Genomic DNA, 20,438 nt, shown 5'->3' with positions numbered 1-20,438 from the left:
CGTGTACACCACTGGCAGATTCATGTTGATGTATGGCAAAACCAATACAATATTGTAAAGTTAAAAAAAAAGAAGAAGAAGAAGAATTAACCTGCCAATGCAGGAGATGTGGGAGAAAATTTTGATCCTAGGGTCAGGAAGTTCCCCTAGAGTAGGAAACGGCAACCCATTCCAGTATTCTTGCCTGGAAAATTCCATGGACAGGGGAGCCTGGCGAACTATGGTCTATAGGGTTGCAAAGAGTCAGATGTGACTGAACAAACACACACACACACATACACACACACACACACACACACACACGCAAAGAAGCTTTTCCTTTTGGATCCAAGAGTGTGACTGTCTTCTTCTTTCTGTATTTAAGACTCTGTGTCTAAGGACACACATTTAACTCATCCACTAAGTCACCATGGTAACTAGAAATGGGTGAAGCACTGACAGAGGCTGCTACAAAAAATAAACACTTTCAACCAATCATTGCTGTAAACCCACAGTGAGTTTGTAGTTTGGTTTCTTGCATATAACATGTGTTTGACTTTCATGACTATTCTGGCAGCAGATTCTTTTTTTTTAATTTAAATTTATTAGATTTTTAAAGAGAATTCCAAGGAGTACTGACATATACCCTATATATTGAAAAGTAAGAAACATCATTGTTTCATACAAAGTAGTAATAGCAGTGTTTATAAAATATATAACTAACAAGAAAAAATAAAATAAATTATATATATTAGGGGGAAGGGGTGGGAGGTGAGAGGGAGGTTCAAGAGAGACGGGACATATGTATACCCATGGCTGATTCATGTCGATGTATGGCAGAAACCAATACAACAGTGTAAAGCAATTATCCTTCAATTAAAAGTAAATACAGAAAAAATTGTATAAGACAAAGCCTAATTTTGTAAATTATACTAAGTAAATATAAAATTCTAAATAAATCTAAAAAATATGTCAAATCTGGTTTGGAGATGGTATGTATACTAAAAATATTTTGGGATTTAACTCCCTGATATAACACCAGTACAAGCTAAAGCTGTTTTCTAAAAACTTATGTCTGAAACTATGGAATTTTAAGCTAAAAACACTACTGGGTTATTTTTATAATTTCTATGTTTTGTTTATACATGACAAGAGGGGACAGATTTCAGGCTGCTATTTGCAAGCACTCTGCAAATAGCACACTGTGGGTGCAGATAGGCCCCTTATTATCAATAAATGAAAAGCCAAATTGGAAGAAAAAAAAAAATCACCATTTCATTACTGATAATGAAGACGTATCTGTTATGGTACTTAAAGTAATTCATTATGGGAGAAAAAGAAATTAATATTTCTAAACAAAATGCCTAGGGTAGTAATTTTTTTTCCCATGATAGCTGTGGCTTAAAGAATATTAAAAAAAAATTAATTTTCTATTGTTTGATTTTATTTTTAGGTTGAATGATAAATTTCTTTCTATTACTAAGTCACTTGTATTATTACTATTATTATTCACTGGGTGATAAATACTTCCAGTGAATATGTTCTGATGTGTGGCATTTGGAGACCAAGAAAAATATGAGTACCCTCTCAAAAACAGGACTAAAAGCAACTTTCGTATCTTTGTTTACTAGGTTTAAAGGCAGTGGCTCAGGCAATAAAGCGTCTATCTACAATGTGGGAGACCTGGGTTCGATCCCTGGGTCGGGAAGATCCACTGGAGAAGGAAATGGCAATCCCCAAATAATATTTATTGAATATCTACTATGTGCCAGATGCTCTTTTAGGTTGTGGCACTACTGCAACTTTTAAAAAACTAGGAAAAAAACTTTATCCAAGGATCTTAAAATTTTACTCATTGATAGTTTTCAATAAAGCATCAATGTTTGACCCCATTGTGGTAGACGGAACAGCAGAGTCAATTTAACCATGATTCACAGCTTCTTCTTGGGTCACATACAGTCTAGACCTGGCAGGAAGGTGCTATTCCAGAGCTACATACAGACAGCAACCTGCAAGCTAACACAAGCTAAATCCTATTTATAAGCTAGAAATTAAAAGATGTATTTAATTATCGGTTCTCTGGTGCTTCTGTTATCTTTTGGTATTTATGAGAGTTAATAAACTGCCATGGTTTCCGCAAATATAACTGGCAGTAATCTACAATTGATTGAGTTAATTAAGCAGAACAATTGTCAAGAGCTAAAAATAAAGTGAAGGAAGAATTTTAATGAATGTGTATGGATGGAGCAGCACCAAAGAGTGTAGACAGTCAATTTTCAGATTTTCCCTAGTAAATGGTGTGTTTCCCTAGTAAATGCTTGTTCTTAATATATTATTCTATAAAGTAAGCATATTCCTAACATTCAGAGTAATAGAAAATAAATTTTTAGAAATTCAGTCTTTCCCAATAGCTTGACTATGTAATCCTTTTTAAAAATACTTATTTATGTACTTATTTATGTTGGCTGTGCTGGGTCTTCTTTACAGTGTGCAGGCTTTGCTACTTGCGGCACACATGGCGTGGTTGCAGCATGTGGGATCTTAGTTTCCTAGTCAGAGATCGAACCCTGGCCTCCTGCAATGGGAACATGGAGTCTTAAGCACTGGACCTCTAGGGAAGTCCCTGTGATACTTTCTGATGCTTAAATTATCATATAATTAAAGTATCTTCACATTATGAATGCCCTTTTATTAATAATCATCTTTTGATTCTAAGATGAAGGTGGAAAAGATGTTGATGCTAGGGTTGCTTTATTCAATTCAACATATTCATTAAAAGTTCAAATATTCTTTTGTTGCTTTATTATGTATGCTATGCTCCAAGGAATCTGAGCTACAGGATATTCCCTGCTTACATCCATGAGTACTTACTAGGTATCAGACCCCAGATAAGGACAACAATAACCAAAGACTAGAAGCAGAGCCTCAGGGATTTGGGCATTGAATTGGTATGCCTCATATTCTAATAGGAGAAGGAAATGCTAATAGGGCTTCCCTGATAGCTCAGCTGGTAAAAAATCAGCCTGTAATGCAGGAGACCCAGGCTCAATTCCTGGGTCAGGAACATCTGCTGGAGAAGTGATAGGCTACCCAATACAGTATTCTTGGACTTCCCACTAGTAAAAAATCTGCCTGCAATGCAGGAGACCTGGATTTGATCCCTGGGTTGGGAAGATCCCCTGGAGAAGGGAAAGTCTACCCACTCTAATATTCTGGCCTGGAGAATCCCACGGACAGTATAGCCCATGGGGTCGCAAAGAGTTGGACACAACAGAGCAACCTTCACTTTCATATCCTAATATGTTTGGTCATCATTGTTGATGGTTTTCTTTCTAAAGTTTACTTCATCTATCGTGTTTATTTCACTAATTCTACTTAGTCTATTCCAGAGCAGTTACTCTTACATTGTATTTCAAACCACACAATCCATAAACATATATTTCATGCAAATACAGAGAATTTCAGGAATTAAAAAATCTAGATGCCAACACAGAGTATGTACATAGGGAGATAAATATGACCTAACAGTTTACCCCAAGTCTTGATGGAATGGAATTCATGAGTGGACACAGCAGAAGAGATTTCATGGCAGTGTTGAGCGATGGCATGAAATGTCACCTGAGGTGAGGTCTTCCTGAAAGTATGTGTGAAATTCCAGCTCTAGTAGTGTTGGAACCAGTGCTATTGGTCTTAAGCTTTTGTGAGTTCATGACGTCATCTACTACTATAGTCTATTTCCTCAAGGAGTCAATGAATGGGATTTGAGAGAGCCTTGCACCTAAATCCAGGTTCTGTTACTCCCAGGATCATCTGTGATCCTAGAATAAGTTACTTAATCCTTAAGCACCAGTTTCCTGCTTTTTGTAAAGCAAAGCAGAGGTGAAAGATACCTATATCAGAGATTTGTTGCAATGATGGAGTGAGTGACTGAAACAGATGTGGTCTCTCCTTTTCAGAGAATAGTCAAGTAAAAAGATTACTATACCCATGGACTGTAGCCTGCCAGGCTCCTCCGTCCATGCAATTCTCCAGGCCAGAATACTGGAGTGGGTAGCAGTTCCCTTCTCCAGGGGATCTTCCCAACCCAGGGATCAAACCCAGGTCTCCCACATTGCAGGCGGATTCTTTACCAACTGAGCCACAAGGGAAGCCCAAGAATACTGGAGAGGGTAGCCTATCACTTCACCAGTGGATCAAATCCAGGTCTCCTACACTGAAGGTAGATTCTTTAGCAGATCTCCCAAACTGAAGGTGGATTCTGAGCCACCAGGAAAGCCCAAGAACACTGGAGTGAGTACCCTATCCTTTCTCTAGCAGATCTTCCTGACTCAGGAATTGAACTTGGATCTCCTGCATTGCAGGCAGATTCTTTACCAGGTGAACTACCAGGGAAGCAAAATCTCCTGAATGTCATTTTGACTCAGTCATGTTCATTATGAGAAATGATCTAACTGCAAAGAACAGAGCCACACTTCTAATGAGAGATAAAATTCTAACATGAATAAGTGACTTGTCATTTCTGACAAGGAATTTTTCCTGCAGGTATCAGAGCAGCAGAATCAGGAGCTCCACTGATTGAGAAGGTAGGGACAGAGAATGTACTGCTGCTGCTGCTGCTGCTAAGTCGCTTCAGTCGTGTCCGACTCTGTGCGACCCCATAGACGGCAACACACCAGGCTCCGCCTACTGGGGGGAGATTTTTAGGAGGGTGTGAAAAATGAAAGTGAAGTCGCTCAGTCGTGTCCGACTCTTCGAGATTGCATGGACTGCAGCCTACCAGGTTCCTGGTCCATGGGATTTTCCAGTACTCCTGACATCTTATGACTTTCTGAGGTGATAGCTGCACCTTGAGGAGAAGGCAATGGCACCCCACTCCAGTACTCTTGCCTGGAAAATCCCATGGGCAGAGGAGCCTGGTAGGCTGCAGTCAATGGGGTCGCAAAGTCGGACACGACTGAGCTACTTCACTTTCACTTTTCATTTTCATGCATTGGAGAAGGAAATGGCAACCCACTCCAGTGTTCTTGCCTGAAGAATCCTAGGGACGGGGGAGCCTGGTGGGCTGCCATCTATGGGGTAGCAAAGAGTCGGACACAACTGAAGTGATTTAGCAGTAGCAGTAGCATAGTGTTATAATTCAGGAACTGCCTGTTGGATTAACATTTTAACTTAAAAGTTTTATCAATTATTAATTACCTCTTAAATAGAACATCAGTTCTTTTCCCTTACCTGTTGTGGGCTAAATTTTGTGTATCCCCCAAAATTCAAGTGCTGAAACCTTAATCCCCAGTGTGATGGTATTTGGAGGTGGCATTTTGGGGATATCATTAGGTGAGGAGAGTAGAGCCCTCTTGATGGGGTTAGTGTTCAGAAGAAGAGTCCCAAGAGAGCTGAGCTCTCTTTGTGCCATGTTGGGCTACTGCTAGAAGGTGGCTGTCTGCCAACCAGAAAGAGGGCCTTCACTAGCAACAAAATTTGCCAGCACCCTAGATGTGCAGATGACACCACCCTTATGACAGAAAGCAAAGAGGAACTAAAGAGCCTCTTGATGAAGGTGAAAGAGGAGAGTGAAAAGCTGGCTTAAAATTCAACATTAAAAAAACTAAAAAAAAAAAAAAAACTAAGATCATGATGGCATCCAGTCCCATCACTTCATGGCAAATAGAAGGGGAAAAAGTATAAGCAGTAACAGATTTTCTTTTGGGGGGTTCCAAAATCACTGTGGATGGTGACTGCAGCCATGAAATTAGAAGATGCTTGTCTCTTGGAAGGAAAGCTATGACAAACCTAAACAGCATAATAAAAAGCAAAGATATCACTTTGCCAACAAAGATCTGAATAGTCAGAATTATGGTTTTTCCAGTAGTCATATCTGGATGCGAGAGCTGAACTATAAAAAAGGCTAAGCGCCAAAGAATTGATGTGTTTGAACTGTGGTGTTAGAAAGTCCCTTGGACAGCAAGATCAAACCAGTCAATCCTAAAGGAAATCAACACTGAATACTCGCTGGAAGGACTAATGCTGAAGCTGAAGCTTCAAAACTTTGGCCACCTGATGCAAAGAGCCAACTCAGTGCAAAGACCCTGATGCTGGGAAAGACTGAAGGCAAAAGGAGAAGAGGGCGACAGAGGACAAGATGGATCACAGATTCAATGGACATGACCTTGAGTGAACTCTGGGAGATATTGGAGGACAGGGAGGCCTGGCATGCTGCAGTCCATGGAGTTGTGAAGAGTCAGACACGACTGAACAACAGAACAACAACCATCTTCAACTTCCCAGCCACCAGAACTTCAAGAAATAAATGTCCCAGCCTATGGTATTTTGTTAAAGCAGCCTGAACTAAAATATTGTACAAATATATTATTATACTTATTAGCAGTTTCTCTTTTTTGTGTGACTCTCTCTCTACTTGTCCTCTTTGACTCTTGCACTAATTAGAATTGACTGATGGCCGTGTGCCAAGTGCAAAGCATTTCACAAGCATCAATTTATTTAAGCTTCACAACTCAATATAAGTATTTATTTAGATACCAGTCCAGATGTATATGAAATATAGATGTAATTATACATCTGTCTGTATCTATGTAAATACTGCATCTACAACCATCTGTGTCATCTGGGTATGAAAGCAAAGATAAAAGAAAGCAAAGTGAAATTGTGAGTTGCTCAGTCGTGTATGACTCTGTGATCCCATGGCTGTAGCCTGCTAGGAGACTTGGGTTTGATCCCTGGGTTGGGAAGATCCCCTGGAGAAGGGAAAGGCTACCCACTTCAGTATTCTGACCTGGAGGGTTCCATGGACTGTACATCATGGGGTCACTCAGAGTCAGACACAACTGAGCGACTTTCACCTTCATGTTATCTGTCACGTTTGTTTCTTTATCTTCTGGGTCTCGGTCTTCATTGATCTTTTACTATGAAGTTGGGAGAAATCACATCAAGGCAGAAAGCCAGATTCCCTTTCAAATCCAGAATCCTACAAACAAATCTGACCTAGGAGATTGATTGGCAATATGTGGTTGACAGAAAATGAACCACTGCCAAAAAGACTACAGCCCAGGAGAGAACTGCAGTGTTTCCCAGTCTTTACACTCTGTGATGCCCATAGACTTCATCAGGGTTTCTTCCAGTGATCACAGAGCTTTAATGTAGCAAAGTCTCCAAGTGGAAATGCTGTCACAGAACATAAGAATATTTAAAAATAGTTTTATAGTTTCTATTATATGCATCAATTGCCCTCCAGAAATGTGATTTGCAACCCTATCCATAAAATTTAAGCAATAATTTTAAAAGTACCCATTTGAGCAGCAAAATTGTATTCCATTATTTTAACTTGCATTTTTTCGAATATTAACGAGGGAACATTTTTAACATGTTTATTAACCACTTTTACTGCTTGTTTTTTAAATGACCTGCTCATGTCCTTTACTTAACAGCCCATTCAAAAAATAATGTGTACAATTAAAGGACGCAGTTTCATGGAACAGATCATTTCTCTGTGTTTTTTTAAAGAAAGGCACTAAACAAAAGTATTATTGTCACTATCAGGTAACAGGTGTAACTTGGAGAAAGACAAGTAAAAATACAATTTATCTAATATTTTAAAGCAAAGGTTTTTATTTATGTTCTGGGAGTATTGTCAGGGATAATCCCCTAAGTCTCAGGAAATTGGTAGTAAACCCTTTTCCTTGTGGGTTATTACCACCATCCCTCATATCCAAACTTTATGTTCAGCTCTTAGCAACCGATGTTCCTCATTCATTACCTCAATCGAATGCTACATTTCTAGATTCTTTTCCTGGAATTGTTAATAGGCCAGAAGAAATTTAGATAAAGAGGCTAAAAACAACCACATTTTTTTATGCTGCACAATATAACTAGAAAAAAATCCAGCTTTAGAGCATCTTTAGAGTTGTCATTGAATGTTGTATGAGTTTCACAAGAATCTTATTTCAACATTTATACAATTCTACCAGGAAATTTCAGGAATTCCTTTCATCTTCTAAAGTGCTTTAGGGTCCATGACAATGTTATTATTTCTCCTTGGTGTATATACCACTCCCCTTGTAAATCTCTTCTTTGTAGCTACATGCAGGCCATTAAGCAGAGGTACTGGAATGTTGGAAGAAATCATCAAGAGGACATGACTACCACTTACATAAGCTGTGTCTGGACAATCAGAAGCTCCCCACCTCCTCCCCAGCCTTGGAATGTACATTCTGCTCACTGTTTCCATAGCTAGAGCCATTTTCAAGGACACAAATTTGAGAGATCAGTGGACTGTTGAGACCATCTGGACACTAAACCCAACGAAGGCCTCTATATTTTTTTTAATTTAAAAATTTTTTTGGTCATGCCCTATAGCACATGGGGTCTTAGTTCTTTGACCAGGGATGGAACCCATGCTCCCTGCACTGGAAGCACAGAGTCTTAACCACTGGACCACCAGGGAAGTTCCTCTATATCAACTTTTAAGATACTAGGTCACACAGAGTCGGACACGACTGAAGCAACTTAGCAGCAGCAGCAGCAGCAGGCAAATGCAGAGATTACCTCCTATGGCCACCCAAGTCAAGCTTCATTTGGAAGGTCCTATGCTAATTAAACTGGTCTCCTACCAATTTGGAGTGGTCTGCCTCTCTTTGGTCTCTCACCCTCCATGTCCAGGAGCCAGTTTCAGATTTCACCTAGGGAACTCCTAAGGTTTTGAACCAACACAGATACACCCTTATTTCATATCCATGATCTTTAAAAAATTTCTGCCCAAAGTTTAAGAATCAATTGGTATATGCAGTACAAATAATAAAAGGAAAATGGCCCTTGCTTTATATTTGAGTTACACTTAAAAAGAAAGAAAAATATTTAACACCTTACAACCTCTAACTACTTCCCTTGGGGTAGTTTCTCACTGATGAATTTCTAGAGAACATAACAGTTTGACTGTAGAAAGTCTTGGCACAGAAACTGAGGGTTGGGGTCAGTCCCAGTTCTGCCCATTAGGGTGAAACAGGAAGAGTGAACGTTAGTGCTCAGGTACAGTTTTTAGGCAGACTAGACTAATAATAATGATAAGAGGAACCTCAGATCTCCCAAGGGGATATTAATGGGAAGGCAGAGCAAGGAACTTGGAATGGAATCAATGCTGAAGGCTCAGCTTTATGACTCAGGGGCCACTAACAGCACAAAATGAACCTCAGAGAATAATGGCATCCACTGGTCAATGCTGAACTGATAAACCCCAGGTTGAGTTGGCAGCTGGGTGACCTGTATGGCCAACCAGACATCCATAAGTACAGAGTAATATCAAAGTTTCCTTGAAATAGCTTAAGCTCATCCTGCTTCTACCTATGGTTCTATAACTAGAGCAGAAAAGGGCCTAAAGCCTGAAGAAGTCTGTGTTTTTGAGGGGTACAGGAGATCAGACTCAGCAGTGACATGGAATGGGCAATTTTCCAAGCCAGGTTTCCTGTATACCTGCTCCATTCATACTCTCCATGCACTACCTGGACAGTTCCTGCATTGATGGAAAAGTTATTTGATTCTCTAAGCTAGTGGATATATAGAATTCAAAGAGGCAGTCTTTTCTTCCTTTAAAAATTAGGTACAGTAAAAACTATTTTGGAAAATAATTTGGCAATTTCTTATCATCTTAAACATATGCTTATCATAGGACCTAGCAATTCCACATCTATGTATTTAAGTTAATAAGGTAGCTATTATCATCCCAGTTTTATAAGCGAGTAACCCTACAAGGCTGCATGTAGGGTAAGTGACTTGCCCAGAGTCACAGAGCTAATGAGTTGTGGGAGCTGAAATTGATACTCAGTGTTATGTCCCCTCTTCCTCACCAAACCTGGCATTTCATTATATCAAGGCATCTCTTGAAAAAAAAAAAAAAAAAGGAAATAAAAAAGAAATACTTTATCCCAAGTTTAGCTTAGGAAGGTAAAAATGAAACATCTTCTTAAAAATAATTATTCATTATTGTGAAAACTGTATTTTTGTAAATATTTTTATCAGTGATTTTAACATCATTCGTGTTTCTTGTTTTATTAAAATATTTTAATATTTAATACATCAAATCAATTGTTTATGGTATTGACTTCATATAAATGGAGGATGTATGATTATTACTAAAACATTTTACTAGAGCCTTTATAAAAACCAAATTCTTATCTCAAGACCAGTTTCTGAAAGAATGAAACATGCCCATCTGGTTAGCTGTCACGAGTTAAACATGAATTTTTGTTGCTGTTGTTACACAAAACTTTTTTTTCTGGAAAACAATTTTACATTCATTTCCAATTTGTTTACTACACAGAATTATAAGTCTGTCAAAGTTACATTTAGTAACTTCTCCATTCTCTAGATATAAACATTAGAAAATGTCTCCCTACTCAAAGGGAGAGGGTGGGATGATTTGGGAGAATGGCATTCTAACATGTATACTATCATGTAAGAATTGAATCGCCAGTCTATGTCTGACGCAGGATACAGCATGCTTGGGGCTGGTGCATGGGGATGACCCAGAGAGATGTTATGGGGAGGGAGGTGGGAGGGGGGTTCATGTTTGGGAACGCATGTAAGAATTAAAGATTTTAAAATTTAAAAAAATGATAATAAAAGTAATTGGTGGGATGGGGAGGGAGGTTCAAGAGGGAGGGGATGTATGTATACCTATTGGCTTGACAGAAACAACAAAATTTTGTAAAGTGATTATCCTTTAATTAAAAAATAAATAAATTCAAAAAAAATAAATTCCATATATATATGCATTAAAAAAAAAAAAAAGAAAAGAAAATGTCTCCCTGGACCTCCGCTCCCCCACCGCGCACGCTCCACTCCGCCACCAAGAGAAGAGCGAGGGAGCGCGGCAACGGCCTTCTCTCGCCTGCTCAGGGGAGAAAGCGCCTTGCTTCGAGTTTGACCCCACCAAGGCGTGAGTGCTCTATGATGCCAAAATTGTCCATGTTTTGTTGGGAAAGACGAAAAAGGCAGAAAGATCCCGGAATATCTGACCATTTTAATGGTTGGAACAGAAGTTGGGATAGATGAGCAGCAGAGGATCGCGTCCGTGACGCCGATGAAAATCGGAGATTACAGCGGAAATTGGCCCAAAAGGCTGTAGCTCGCCTGAGAAGCACAGGAAGAAAGAGGAAGCGCGGCAGGTTGCCTGGGGTGGACTCTGTCTTTAAAAGCCTCCCTGCTGATGAGAAAGATGAAAACGAAGAAAACTCAATAAACAGTTCCTCTGACAGTGAAGAAAAGGACAGAAGAATAAGGGAAGAAAAAGATATTGAAGAAAGTCGGAAGTGAAGGAAAGACCAGGGCTGCACGCAAAAAAGGAAATGGAAGAAAGAACAGTAACTATAGAAATCCCTGAAGTTCTGAAGAAGCAGCTTGAGGATGATTGTTACTGTATCAACAGGAGGAAACGGTTAGTGAAAGTTCCGTGCCAGACCAACATCATAACTATTTTGGAATCTTATGTGAAGCATTTTGCTATCAACGCAGCCTTTTCAGCCAATGAGAGGCCTAATCACTATCATGCTATGCCACACGCCAACATGAATGTGCAGCATTCATTCCCAGCAGAAAAGAACGTTGACCTTTGTAAGGAGATGGTGGATGGATTAAGAATAACCTTTGATTACACTCTCCCATTGGTTTTGCTCTATCCATACGAACAAGTTCAGTATAAAAAGGTGACTTCGTCCAAACTGTTTCTTCGGATTACGGAAAGTACCACAAACAATAAGAGGAACCAGGAGGAGCTCTCTCCAAGTCCACCTTTGTTGAATCCATCCACACCACAGTCTACAGAGAGTCAGCCAACCTCAGGCAAACCAACCACGCCCAAAAGGCGCAAAGCCAAGCCGGAAGCGTTACAGTCTCTGAGGCGGGCCACACGCCACTCTGCCAGTTGTGACGGGCTGTCCGAGAGCAGCGCCTCACCTCAGCCCAAGCGCCAGCAGCAGGACATGCCCGCTAGCATGCCCAAGCTGTTCCTGTACATGGAAGAGAAGACATCTGTTCATAGCAGATCATCCTCGCCTGTTCCTCTGACCCCTAGCAAGGAAGGGAGTGCAGTGTTTGCTGGCTTTGAAGGCAGAAGAACCAAAGAAATAAATGAGGTCCTCTCCTGGAAACTTGTACCTGATAGTTATCCTCCAGGTGACCAACCACCTCCACCCTCTTACATTTATGGGGCGCAACACTTGCTGCGTTTGTTTGTGAAACTTCCTGAAATCCTTGGAAAGATGTCCTTTTCTGCGAAGAAACTGAAGGCTTTACTGAAGCACTTTGATCTCTTTCTGAGGTTTTTAGCAGAGTACCATGATGACTTCTTCCCAGAGTCTGCCTGTGTTGCTGCCTGTGAAGTGCACTACAGCACGAAGAACCCCAGGGTGATTTATTAAGGTTTTGATGGTCCTAGAAGAACAGCTTCTTTATCTATCTCTTGGTTCCCAGTACAGAACTACGGAGTCGGTGGACCTTCTTTACACAGAAAGCAAATGTGACACCCTGGGGGGCTCTGGCAAAAGCGGGTCTATTTGTTTGAGTTGCTTATCTACTGTAGTTATTTCTGTTAAGGATTACCTCCTGGGTGCCTCGATGGTTTCCAACATCCAACCCTTGCCACCATACATGTGATCTGTGATGGCAGGAAAACAGCATCTATGCTCACAATGAATCTTTCATAAACATGTGCTTAGGTTGGGCTGTTTCAGTAGACAAAGGTGCTTGTTAGCAGTGACCATGTCATTTAGTTATTTGTTAGCATTAAACAAAATCGTTTTGCAAACTTTTCATTCTTGTGATGAGGCTGAGCAACTCTGTCCCACAAATTTTTAGTTTTGCTTGGATACTTCAAAATAGTCCCCGAATATTTTAAAGGGAATTGATATTACTCACAAAAGAAAATTTGCAGCTATACATTTGCTTGTTACAGTTCTTTTTCTATAAAGCCTTGTTTTTGGTGATCTAAATAAAGGTTTGCCTGAATGTCTAAGATTTTGTAGCTACACTTGATTGTGTAATATTATGGTTCCTTTTCTGTAAAATGTTATTTTTGGCCATTTCAAATAAATCATTGCCCGTCTTATTGGAAAGGAAAAAAAAAAGAAAATGTCTCTCTGATTAGAGAATTAAAAAATTACTAAAGCTGAGCTCTGCAAATCTATAATATTATGCTTGCAAATAAATCAGAAATGAATATAAAATTGTTTTCAAGGGGGAAAAACAAAGCAATTATACACTTTGTTTAATATAAATAGGCCAGAATTTTACCTCTAATTTAAAATAGAACCACACAGTGTTTGAGAGGGCTGACAGTAAATCAGAATAAAAATCATGACTGCACCAAAGAAACTTTTTACCTCCTCTGTGGTAACAACCGATTAGAATCCAAAGAGCACAGCTGAGAACAGGTATCTCTGTAATGTACTGCTGGCATTACTCTGGTTTAAGAGGAAGTAGCTATTACTGAATTTTATCGAAACAAATAACTTACTGGAATAAAGTGTCTTACTTATATATGAATCATTATTTTTAGTAAGTGAAGATCTGCCAACAAAAAGAGTCAAAAAAAGAAGACAAATGAAGAAAAACTACCAACATTTATGGAATCATAGATCAGGCTCTGTGTAGAACTTCCACAATCTTTATTTAGCAATAAATGCTTGCCTGTGAATTCAGGCTTAAACTCATAGAAGCCTAATACAAATCCAGCGACAGTCCTTAAATAAGTAGACTACTTTCTTCCTGTATTTTTCCATGTTCTCATGAAATTCTTGTGCTTTTATGAAGAGGTCATTATATTTTCAGCATGTATACTTACAATTTTTTACTCATTATAGTATTTGTATGAAAGTTCTGGGTTTGAAGGGTTAATAGGATAGCAGAGATGTGCCTGCAAACGGGTCTCTCTGCTCGGGCTGAGCGTCCTTGCAAACAAGGCGTTCTGCCAAAGAATCTGGACACAGCCTGAGTTTAATGGCCCCTTGCAAACGAGGGAGCATTCCCTTCTTGAGATAAGGAGATGAGGGCTTTGGGCAGACTCTGCAGTAGACAGGGATTTCACTCCCCTTTGCTATACGATAACATGTATGCACCTGTGCTGTGCTGAAAAGGCTTATTCATGCAGTCTGGAATTCTGCTTAGGGGGCTTTTATAATAAACAGCAATTAGTTTTGTGCCCAGTTCTGTTCCTCCGGCCGGAGTGTGCATCTTTTGTGTGTGTCTTATTTTATGTCATTTCACTCATAATCTCCAACATCTGGCACCCAATGTGGGGCTTGAGTGAAACCGAAAGGGTGAGTAATCCCGAGGGGATTTTAAATCCATAGCAGGGGAACTTTCGGGAAAATCATGGGGAATTCCTCACCCTAGCAGAGGGGAGCTTTTAAAAAATCATGGGGAATTCCTCATCATCATTACGGGCACAATACATGGAGTTAGTCCAAGGACTTCACTCCATAGGTGTTAAAGCCTCGACTCGTCGGTTGAGTGAGCTCTTTCGCTTGGTGGAGCAGCATTGTCATTGGTTTCAATATCAAACTAAGTTACAGTTAAACTTGAAGGAATGGAAAATAATTCAAAAGGAATTGAAAAAGCAACATCAGAAGGGTAATGTGATCCCTTTAAAGTTATGGACTTTGTGTAGTGCTATAACACAGGCTTTGACCTTGCTCTCTACTGATAATGAAACTAAATCTAATGCTTCAAGGAGGGGAGAAATAATTTATGAGGATGTGTCAGACGTTGGTGGGGCTTCTGCATCGCCTGAAGGCAAGGATACAAATGAGTCTCCTCCTGTAAATGGTGAAACATCTGACAATTCAAAATCGGATTCAGAGGCTTCTTCGGTTTTGTCAGAGGAGGGCAAAGAGATTAAAAAAATGACCCATCTATTCCGGGAATGGTGGAAATCCCATAAGGAGGAGAAAAAATCTATACCCTCTGCTCCTCCTTGTGCTTCTCTCTTCCCCACTGCAGTTAATCAGCCCGACGTGGGCAGGGAACATTGTCAGTTCACCTTTCCTTTGTCTATGCTTCATGATGATGACTTGCCTGCTCCCCCTGGTGGGTTTATCGATCCTCCACAATTGTTTCCCATCCAGAGACAGCAGGATGGCAATGTGATAAATGTTCAATATGCTCCTTTGGAATATAAATTTTTTAAAGATCTTAAAGCTGCAGTAGCACAGTACGGTCCTCAATCTCCCTTTGTTTGGCTATGTTGGAATCATTAGGAAAAGGCAAATTAATCATTCCATTAGATTGGGAATATATTGCCCAAGCTGTCTTGGAGGGCTCTCAATGGTTGCAACTTTGTAGCTGGTGGGAAGAAGAAGCTAAAAAGCAGGCTCAGATTAATGAGGGACAGAATCCTCCTGGTCCTCTCGAAGACAAGCTAATGGGAGAGGGCCAATATCAGGCTTTAAAAAAACAGGCTCAATATTCTGATCAGGACTTACAACAAATCCACCAGGTCTTTTTACGAGCATGGTGCCATGTGGTGCCTACTGGCCATGCCCAGCCCTCCTTTGTTAAAACAATGCACGGCCCCAATGAGACTGATACTGATTTTCTAGCAAGATTGAGGGTAGCTGTAGAACGGGCTGTAGGGAGGGATGAGATTTCAGAGATATTATTACAAACTTTAGCATTTGAAAATGCAAATCCTGAATGCAAGCGTATACTGGGACCTTTAAAGAGATGGGGTGCATCTATAGCTAAATATATCAGAGCCTGCTCGGGAATAGGAGGGACTAAACATCAGGCTAATGTCTTTGCTACAGCCTTGGCCAAAGTTATGAGACTACCAAAGGGAAGTAACTGCTTTCATTGTGGAAAACCTGGTCATATGAAAAGAGAGTGTCGAAAATTAAAAGCTGATCAAGGTGCAATTCCTAAAGACAGATCTGTTGCTGGGAAAAAATAAGACTCCTCCTAGACTTTGCTGTTGGTGCGGGAAGGCGTTTCATTAGACTAATGAATGCAGGTCTAAAACAGACAAAATGGGCAACCCGATACCGGGAAACCATCCTGCAGGCCTAAGTCCTTGGGGCCCAAAAACAATACTGGAGACCTCTTCCTTGCCCTCCTCCCATCCCATCTGCCCCAACCTATTCCCTCCCAACAACCGTTACGAGTCGATGCCCCGTTAAAAAGACCTCAGATGATGATTTCAGACTTACGGTCTGCTACTTCAGGGAGTGCTGCTGCTGATTTGCCACTAGCTGATAATGTTCTTTTGTCACCAGGGGGAGGCATTTATAAATTAAAAACAAATGTATTTAGACCACTGCCTAAAGGCACTTTTGGCTTGATATTAGGCCGTAGCAGCGTGGCTTTGAGAGGTTTAACCATAATTCCTGGGGTAATAGACTCTGACTATGTTGGGGAAATTTTAATTATGGTCTCTACTTCTACCACGCTTTCATTGTTAGCTGGGGAACTTATTGCTCAAATACTTCTCCTACCTTATCACCCCTTTTTGGCTCTTCCTAATGAACAAACAAGAAGATTTGGAAGTATTGGGCAACATATATTTTAGAAAATGCTTATCAAAGATTCCCGCCCTGTTCTCTCCTTGATTATACAGAAAAACAACTTTGAGGGACTAGCAGACACAGGGGCAGATGTTTCAGTCATTTCTTCTCAACAATGGCCCCAAGATTGGAAAAAAAAAAAAAAAAAAGCCCTTTAATGCTGACGGGATTGGGCTCCATTACAGATGTCTAAAAGAGTACCCATCCCTTACAATGTCAATTTCATAATAAAAGATCAGTGTTTGTTACCTTTTATATTGTAAATATACCTATTAATATATGGGGAAGAAATCTTCTCTCTCCTTTGGGGGCTTCTGTAACCATTCCATCAAAAAACTAGTAGCCACTGCTCAAATTCCTCAAACACGCCCATTAAAAGTTAACTAATACTCCAAAATGGGTTGAGCAGTGGCCATTACCACAAATAAAGCTTGAGGCATTAAAACAATTAGTACAAGAACAACTCCAACTTGGTCATATAGAGCCCTCTAGCTCACCCTGAAATTCTCCTGTTTTTGTTATTAAAAAAAAATCTAAAAAATAAAAAATGTTAACTGATTTACAAAAAGTTGATAAATGTATTAAACCTATGGGAACCTTGCAATTGGGACTCCCCTCTCCAGCTCTTACTCCTCAAAATTGGTCCTTAATGGTGTTAGATCTTAAAGACTGTTTTTTTACCATTCCTCTACAATTGCAAGATAGAGATAAATTTGCTTTTACAGTTCCTGTTCTTAATCATGCTCAGCCTGTTAAGCGTTATCAATAGACAGTCCTAACACAAAAAATGATAAATAGTCCTGCCTTATGCCAAAAATTCGTAGCTCGCTCTTTACAATCCCTCCATCAAAAATACCCCAATTATATTCTATATCATTATATGGATGATCTCCTATTGGCAGCTCCTAATATTGCTAAACATGATAAATTCTTTTTAAAAATACAAGAGGCTTTAAGACTATACAATTTGCAAATAGCCCTGGAAAAAATTCAAAAAAACTTTCCTATTTCATATTTAGAGACAATATTAGAACAACATAAAATAAGGCCCCAAAAGTTACAAATTAAAAGAGACCATCTTAAAACCTTAAATGATTTTCAAAAGTTATTGAGAGATATTAATTGGCTATGCCCAGTACTTGAGATTCCTACTTATCAATTACGACATTTGTTTTATACTTTAAAAAGAGATACAGCTCTGGATAGCCCCCAGACCTTAACCCCTTGGCTTTACAGGAACTTCAATTTGTTGAGCAACGACTAAATGATGGCTTTTTGACTTACTTACATGCATCTCAACCTATTTCTTTTATCATATTTCATACCCCTTATTCCCCATCTGGTGTAATTGCTCAAAAAAAAAAAAAGATTAATAAAATGGGTTTTCTTACCTAACAGTTTTTCCAAAAAGTTGACTATATATATAGATAAATTAGCCTTCCTTATACAAAAGGGTTGCCATCATATTTTTCAGTTATCAAGATGTAAACCACACCAGATTGTTACTCAGTTAACAACTGCTCAAATATCTCGATGTTTACAATTTAATAAAAACTGGCAAATTTCTCTTGCCTCATATCCTGGTTCATTTTCTAATCATTATCCATCATCTAAATTGATTGATTTTCTCCGGACTAATGCTATTATATCTCGTTACCCAATTTCAGATGTTCCAGTTAAGAGACCCACTATTTTTACAGATGCAAATAAAAATACTGCTAGATATTAGACCCCAAAAAGTTCCAAGGTTCTCCCCCACTCATTTTCTTCTGTACAGCCCGTTAAATTGTGGGCCATCTATATAGTTTTGCAAGATTTTCCCCAACTTCCTATTAACATTGTTTCAGATTCTCAATATGCTGTTCTCTCTTGCCTACAGCTTCCCCATGTCTCCCTTCCACTGACCCTTAAAACAGCTATTGATAAATTGTTTTACCAAATACAACAATTGCTCTTGCAACGTTCAGAGTTAATTTTCTTTACTCACATCCATACACATTCTGCCCTTCCTGGACCCTTATCATTCAAAAATGCTACAATTGATGCCTTACTTTATCCTATAAAAGCAACAAAACAAAAACATCTCTTACAACATACCACTCCAAAGGGTTACAAAAATCTCATGCTATTACTCAAAAACAAGTTCAAAATATTGTTTGGTCTTGTTCCATATGTGCACCGGTTTGCTTTGCCATTTACCCCACCAGGTGTCAACATAAAAAGACTACAAACAAATCAGATATGGCAAATGGATATAGTTTACATTTCTTCCTTCAGACAACAAAAATGTGTGCATCATACTATAGATACTTGCACATATTTTCAATAGGCTACTGCATTACTTTCTAAAAAAGCTGATGCTGTTATTACTCATTTGTTATCTCGTTTTGCAGTTATGGGATTACAAATTAATTAAAAACTGATAATACACCTGCTTACCAATCCACAAAATTAGCTCACTTTTTATCTCAATACCATATAACTCATTCTTTTGGTATTCCTTATAATAGTCAAGGGCAAGCTATCATTAAAAGAGCTAATCATACCTTGCGTGATTATCTTAAAAAAATAAAAAAGGGAAAACAAGAGAGATTTATGAAACCTAAAGACATTCTGAATAAAACCTTACTTACCTTAAATTTTTTGAATGTTTGGAGTGAGGGAAATCTATCAGCAGCAGAGTTGCATTTTCAAGGGAAAGAAGAAGATAAGAAGATCTTGAATACGCCTATTTGGTATAAAGATAAAGAGAAAGGTTGGATCCCAGCATCATTAATATATTTGGAATGAGGGTATGCTTTCATTTCTGTTGATAACTACAGGTTTTGGACCCAGCAAGATTGATCAAAATCAACAATGGCTGATCCCCTTGTTCAAAAATTTGAAGAGCTTACTATGCAGAGAGGCCTTACTTCCCGTACAAGGGAAGCAACACCTCCTACATGGGGTCAAATGAAGAGGTTGACCCAGGAAACAGAGAAGACGTTAATGAAGGTGGGGCAACCTCTGAATCCTACCAATCTTTTGCTTGCCATGATGGCAGTGGTGACATGTCAGGTAATTGGTGTATCGGCAAGTAATCATACATATTGGGCATATATACCTAATCCCCCATTAGTAAGAGCAGTTTCCTGGGGGGAACCAGAAGTGCAGGTATGTACTAACGAGACTGCCTTCTTTCCCCCGCCAGCTTGCGGGGAAATAGAACGATCTCATCATAAACAACAATATAATATTAGTAATTTGACCATTGCAGTGGAAGGTATTCCTTTATGTATAGGGGGACACCCCTTTTGTCTGTCCATCAAGGAACATTCTCATCATTCTTATAATATATGGGGGGTAAAATATAATAATTACCATTTTGCTACTTTTACTGTGCTTGTTTCCACCAGGGGATTTAACACCTCGACAGAACTGATAGATATTCATAATGGAAAACACATGTCGCTATGTTCTGTTAACTTTTTTGTTCCTTCTCTAGAATCTTTGAAATGGGAACGTTGCTGAGGTCATCGACCCTTTAAAGTCATGAATTATTCTGGGGCCATCATTGTAGATTGGAGTCCAGATCATGGGCAATTCTTAGAAAAATGGTCAAATAAATCTCTTAGGCGGCATCGTGCAAATAGCACTTTGATGGGCAATGGTAATGAAACAATTAAATGGCAGCAATTTGCACTTGTCCCTCCTCAATTACAATTGCAAGGATATCCACACATTCAAGGAGATATTTGGAAACTATGGGCGGTTTCTGGTAATCTCACTATCTGGTCAGGAAACTATACTTTGGACGGTGGTGACTCTTCAGGTCCATTCCATGTTAATTTACATGTTAATAAATCTTATTCTGCAATGGCATGTGTAAAATATCCTTTTGCATTGTTACATGGGAATTGG

The 20,438-nt window shown here is 39.3% G+C and overlaps 2 protein-coding genes across 2 annotated transcripts; both read left to right on the top strand.

Moving 5' to 3' along the window:
- Positions 1-11,330: 11,330 nt before the first annotated feature.
- LOC138432861 (MSL complex subunit 3) lies at positions 11,331-12,401 on the top strand. Its single transcript, XM_069574499.2, has one exon. It carries the CDS (start codon positions 11,331-11,333, stop codon positions 12,399-12,401), a length of 1,071 nt encoding a protein of 356 aa, XP_069430600.1.
- A 1,995-nt stretch (positions 12,402-14,396) lies between these two features.
- On the top strand, positions 14,397-15,928 carry LOC138432451 (endogenous retrovirus group K member 24 Gag polyprotein-like). The gene is made up of 2 exons (XM_070292181.1): positions 14,397-15,066; positions 15,237-15,928. The coding sequence occupies exons 1-2, from the start codon at positions 14,397-14,399 to the stop codon at positions 15,926-15,928; spliced, it is 1,362 nt and encodes a 453-aa protein (XP_070148282.1).
- Positions 15,929-20,438: the final 4,510 nt, after the last annotated feature.

This window comes from Ovis canadensis, chromosome 2 (assembly GCF_042477335.2).
Source record: "Ovis canadensis isolate MfBH-ARS-UI-01 breed Bighorn chromosome 2, ARS-UI_OviCan_v2, whole genome shotgun sequence".
NCBI lineage: Eukaryota > Metazoa > Chordata > Mammalia > Artiodactyla > Bovidae > Ovis > Ovis canadensis.
Note: the sequence above shows the minus strand (reverse complement) of the source record. Positions and strands in the feature narration are given on the sequence as shown.

Coding starts and splice junctions, on each gene's coding strand:
- LOC138432451 (XM_070292181.1), top strand. CDS start 14,397: ATGGGGAATTCCTCATCATCATTACGGGCACAATACATGGAGTTAGTC. Junction 15,067..15,236: donor TGACTTGCCTGCTCCCCCTG/GTGGGTTTATCG, acceptor TGGAATCATTAG/GAAAAGGCAAATTAATCATT.
- LOC138432861 (XM_069574499.2), top strand. CDS start 11,331: ATGGAAGAAAGAACAGTAACTATAGAAATCCCTGAAGTTCTGAAGAAG.